The following is a 3,796-nucleotide window of genomic DNA, read 5'->3' as shown; positions in this document are numbered from 1 at the left end:
CACATCCCTCTGAAGCCACCACATCCCTCTGAAGCCACCATGTCCCCCATAGAGCCACCATGTCCCCTTTGGAGCCACTGTGTCCCCTCTGGGGCCACCACATCCCCCCTGGAACCACCGTGTCCCCCTGGAGCCACTGTGTCCCCCCTGAAGCCACCACATCCCTCTGAAGCCACCATGTCCCCCATAGAGCCACCGTGTCCCCCCCCGGAGGAGGTGCCATGGGCGTTCCCGGGGTCGTTAATCATTCCCAGGATGACGTGGGGACTAAAGGGCTTTTCCAAGGGTCACTCTGGCAGCGGGGCCACCCTCGCCCGGCCTCGCCCAGCCCTGTCACCACCACCAAGATGGTGTCCCTGAGCGACTTCCAGCGTAAGCAGCCGCGCCGTGGCCGCGTCCCGGCAGGAATTCCCGTCCCTGCGGGATCCGGGAGCTCCGTGGGGACGTTTGGCAGCTCTGAGTCCCAGCTGGGAGCTGCTGGATGGGGTGGTTGGGGCAGGGAGGGGTGAGATGGAAAAGGGGACGTGGGGAGGAGCAGGGAGGGCTGGGGACCGGGAGGATTTCCTGGATCATCCTGGGATTATCTCCAGCCTTTGCTGCTGCTGCTCGGGGAAAGGCTGGATGTGGTTTTCCCGCTGATTTTTCCTCCGTGGTTTATGATTTATCCGGTGCCCTCAGGGACTTCTGGGGCACCAACAGCCTCCTCCAGGCCTGGCCTGGGTACAAAGGCTGTTCCTGAGCTTTGGAGGCAAATCCAAAGGGGATTTTTGGGAAGGAACGGGAGAGGGAGGTGCTGATATGGGGTCTGAGGTGCGGAGCTGAGCCCTCAGCTCTGCTCTCCTGCTCTCCACAGAGATCGGAGTGGGCCTGGTCGGCTTCGGCCTCTTCTTCCTCCTCTTTGGGATCCTCCTGTACTTCGACTCGGTGCTCATGGCTTTTGGGAATGTGAGTAGGGCCAGGCCGGGGGTGCCCACAGCCGGATCAAGGAGCTGCCTTGACCCTCTCCTCTCCTTCCTCCTCCCAGCTCCTCTTCCTCTCTGGCCTGGTCTTCATCATCGGCTTCCGGAGGACCTTCACCTTCTTCTTCCAGCGGTCCAAGCTGAAGGGCACCAGCTTCTTTTTCGGGGGGCTCATCGTGGTCCTCATGCGCTGGCCGATCCTGGGGATGCTGCTGGAGGGCTACGGCTTCATCTCCCTCTTCTGGTGTGGGATGGGATCCTCGGGATGGGATCCTCGGGATAGGATCCTTTGGAATGCTCCCAGCAGCTCAGCAGGGTCTTTTGTATCCACACAGGAGCTTCTTCCCGGTGGCTTTCGGGTTTTTTGGCTCGCTGGCAAACATCCCTCTGCTGAGCCAGGTGAGAAGGGGCTGGGGACCCCTCGGGGCCTTCAATCCCTGCTGGGATCCATCCCCCTGTGCCCCTTGGGGTGGGCGATCCCTGGTGGGATCCATCCCCCTGTGCCCCTTGGGGTGGGCGATCCCTGCTGGGATCCATCCCCCTGTGCCCCTCGGGGTGGGCAGTCCCTGGTGGGATCCATCCCCCTGTGCCCCTCGGGGTGGGCAGTCCCTGGTGGGATCCATCCCCCTGTGCCCCTCGGGGCCTTCAGTCCCCAGTGGGATCCATCCCCCTGTGCCCCTCGGGGTGGGCAATCCCTGCTGGGATCCATCCCCACGGATGGGATTGCCCCGGGAATGTCACCGCGGTGTCCCCGGGGCTGCACGGGTGGATTTCTCTGCTAATCCCGGTCTGTCCCCGTCTCAGCTCCTGCGGAACATGGGGGACAGTGGCTCCATGGTGTGACCTGACCAGTTCCAGGCTGAGTGGCTGCGATGGGACAGGGTGAGAGCCCTGGGTGCGGCTGTCCCCGAGAGCTGGTGGCTCTGTTGTCCCCAGGACCCTCAGTGCTGGCCAGACCCCCTCCCCAGCAGGGACGGTGTCCCCTCACTGTGCCACGGAGCTCCTGAGCCAGGCTCCGGGGTCCAAGGGCTGTGCCAGGCTGGATTCTGGAATTCTTGCACTTATTTAATTCTTTTCTGTGGAAGATTTAATTTAATAAAAAAATGCCTGAAAGTGAGCTCGGACTCGGCTCCTTTCCCGTGGCTCGGGGCTTGTCCCGGCACTGGCACCTCCCGGTGCCACCAGGAGGCATCGTGGCTGTGGCTGGAGGTGGCACAGGGACCTTCCCGTGGCTGTGGCTGGAGGTGGCACCGGGACCTTCCCATGGCTGGAGGTGGCACAGGGACCTTTCCATGGCTGGAGGTGGCACAGGGACCTTCTCATGGCCATGGCACAGGGACCTTCCCGTGGCTGTGGCTGGAGGTGGCACAGGGACCTTCCCATGGCTGGAGATGGCACAGGGACCTTCCCATGGCTGTAGCACAGAGACCTTCCCGTGGCTGGAGATGGCACAGGGACCTTTCCGTGGCTGGAGGTGGCACAGGGACCTTCCCGTGGCTGGAGGTGGCACAGGGACCTTGCCATGGCTGGAGGTGGCACAGGGACCTTCCCTGACCAGCCCTGGGACATCCCTGTCACTCAGCCACGGCCGTGGCGCTGCCTTCCCATGCATCCCATGGGATGAGGGCAGCCCCCAGGGAGAGGTGGGGAGGGGGTTAGGAAAACACCCCTCCAACCCCATTAACATCTGACCTGGGCGGGCCCCAGGCAATCACCCCGGCCAGGCTCAGCCACCCTGAAACAGCAAACAGGTTGGTAATTAACTAATTAATTAATTAATGAGGGGTTCTGGGCTGGGAGGGGGCCTGGAGCTGAGCTCTGTCAGCATCACGGACCAGGAATTGCTTTTCCTGTAATCCCATTCCCTTTGGGATGAGCTGGACCTGAGGGATGGAGCTGGGGGGCATTTCCAGTGGTGGGCACTGGGATTTGAGCCAGAGGAACATCCCAGCGCCCAATTCCTGGGTATCCCATGCGTTCATCCCTGCTCCAGGAGGACCCAGAAGGACCCAGGATACTCCAGGGAATGATCCAGAGCCGGATCAGGGAATGTTCACAGGGAAACCTCCACAGCAGGAGCTCCCCCGGCTTCACCTCGGGGGGTTTTGAAGGAGTTCTTCTGCCCAGGCTGCCGAAATTCCTCTCCCCAGGAGAACAGGTCGGATAACTCGGCATCTCCACCAGCTGAGGTGGATCCCAGCCAGGTTTCCGGGAGCGCTGGGGAAGCTGGAGTTTAATTAAGCCCAAAAGCAATCACATCAAAGCTGCTCCCTGCTCCGAGAGCCCTCCTTAACGTGCAGGAATTAATTAAGGAGTTTGAGCTGAACCTGTTCCCTCTGGAGCCCGACGGGAGCTGGTGGCTCTGTGCCTGCTGTCACCCGGCTGTGCCCGATGCCACTGGCCCAGGTGTGCTCCAGGTGAAACCAAGGCTGGGAGCGGCTCTGGGCTCGTTTGGGCACCCAAATCCCGGCCCAAGGAAGGAGATCACAGTTTTTGGGTGCTTTGATGGAAGGGAAAATAAGATTCCTGGAGGGTCGGAGCCTCCTCAGTGCCTCCATTCCTGTCTTTGCTTTGCTGCAGCCAAAAAATTCCCGATTTTCCTGCTGAGGATTCATTTCTAGGCCTTCACCGGAAGGAAGAGGAAGATTCCCAGAGGCAGCGTGTGCAGGATGAGGAGATTCCTGAGGTTTAGGGCCCCCATCCGTGTGGAATCAGGAGGAGCAGGAAATGTGCCCAGGTGATGGAAGGTGCCATCACCTCACCCTGCTGGGAAAACCAAACCAAGGATGAGGAGATTCCCTGGATGGCATCGAGGGATCATGGAATCACGGAAAAGT

At 61.0% G+C, this 3,796-nt stretch overlaps 1 protein-coding gene across 1 annotated transcript; it reads left to right on the top strand.

Annotated features, from left to right (window-relative positions):
- The first annotated feature begins 273 nt into the window (after positions 1–273).
- On the top strand, positions 274–2,076 carry GOLT1A (golgi transport 1A). The gene is made up of 5 exons (XM_042013770.1): positions 274–372; positions 854–945; positions 1,025–1,203; positions 1,295–1,358; positions 1,764–2,076. Exons 1-5 carry the CDS (start codon positions 348–350, stop codon positions 1,800–1,802), a joined length of 399 nt encoding a protein of 132 aa, XP_041869704.1. The 5' UTR covers positions 274–347; the 3' UTR covers positions 1,803–2,076.
- Positions 2,077–3,796: the final 1,720 nt, after the last annotated feature.

Source organism: Corvus kubaryi, unplaced genomic scaffold (assembly GCF_017639235.1).
Source record: "Corvus kubaryi isolate FWS band 111438036 unplaced genomic scaffold, C.kubaryi_AGA036_p1.0 split1-37355, whole genome shotgun sequence".
Lineage (NCBI taxonomy): Eukaryota > Metazoa > Chordata > Aves > Passeriformes > Corvidae > Corvus > Corvus kubaryi.
Note: the sequence above shows the minus strand (reverse complement) of the source record. Positions and strands in the feature narration are given on the sequence as shown.

What these genes read in the sequence shown, in the direction of transcription:
- GOLT1A (XM_042013770.1), top strand. Translation starts at nt 348, where the DNA reads ATGGTGTCCCTGAGCGACTTCCAGC. An exon ending in GTCCCTGAGCGACTTCCAGC is followed by an intron (nt 373 to 853) that starts GTAAGCAGCCGC and finishes TGCTCTCCACAG; the next exon opens with AGATCGGAGTGGGCCTGGTC. An exon ending in TGCTCATGGCTTTTGGGAAT is followed by an intron (nt 946 to 1,024) that starts GTGAGTAGGGCC and finishes TCCTCCTCCCAG; the next exon opens with CTCCTCTTCCTCTCTGGCCT.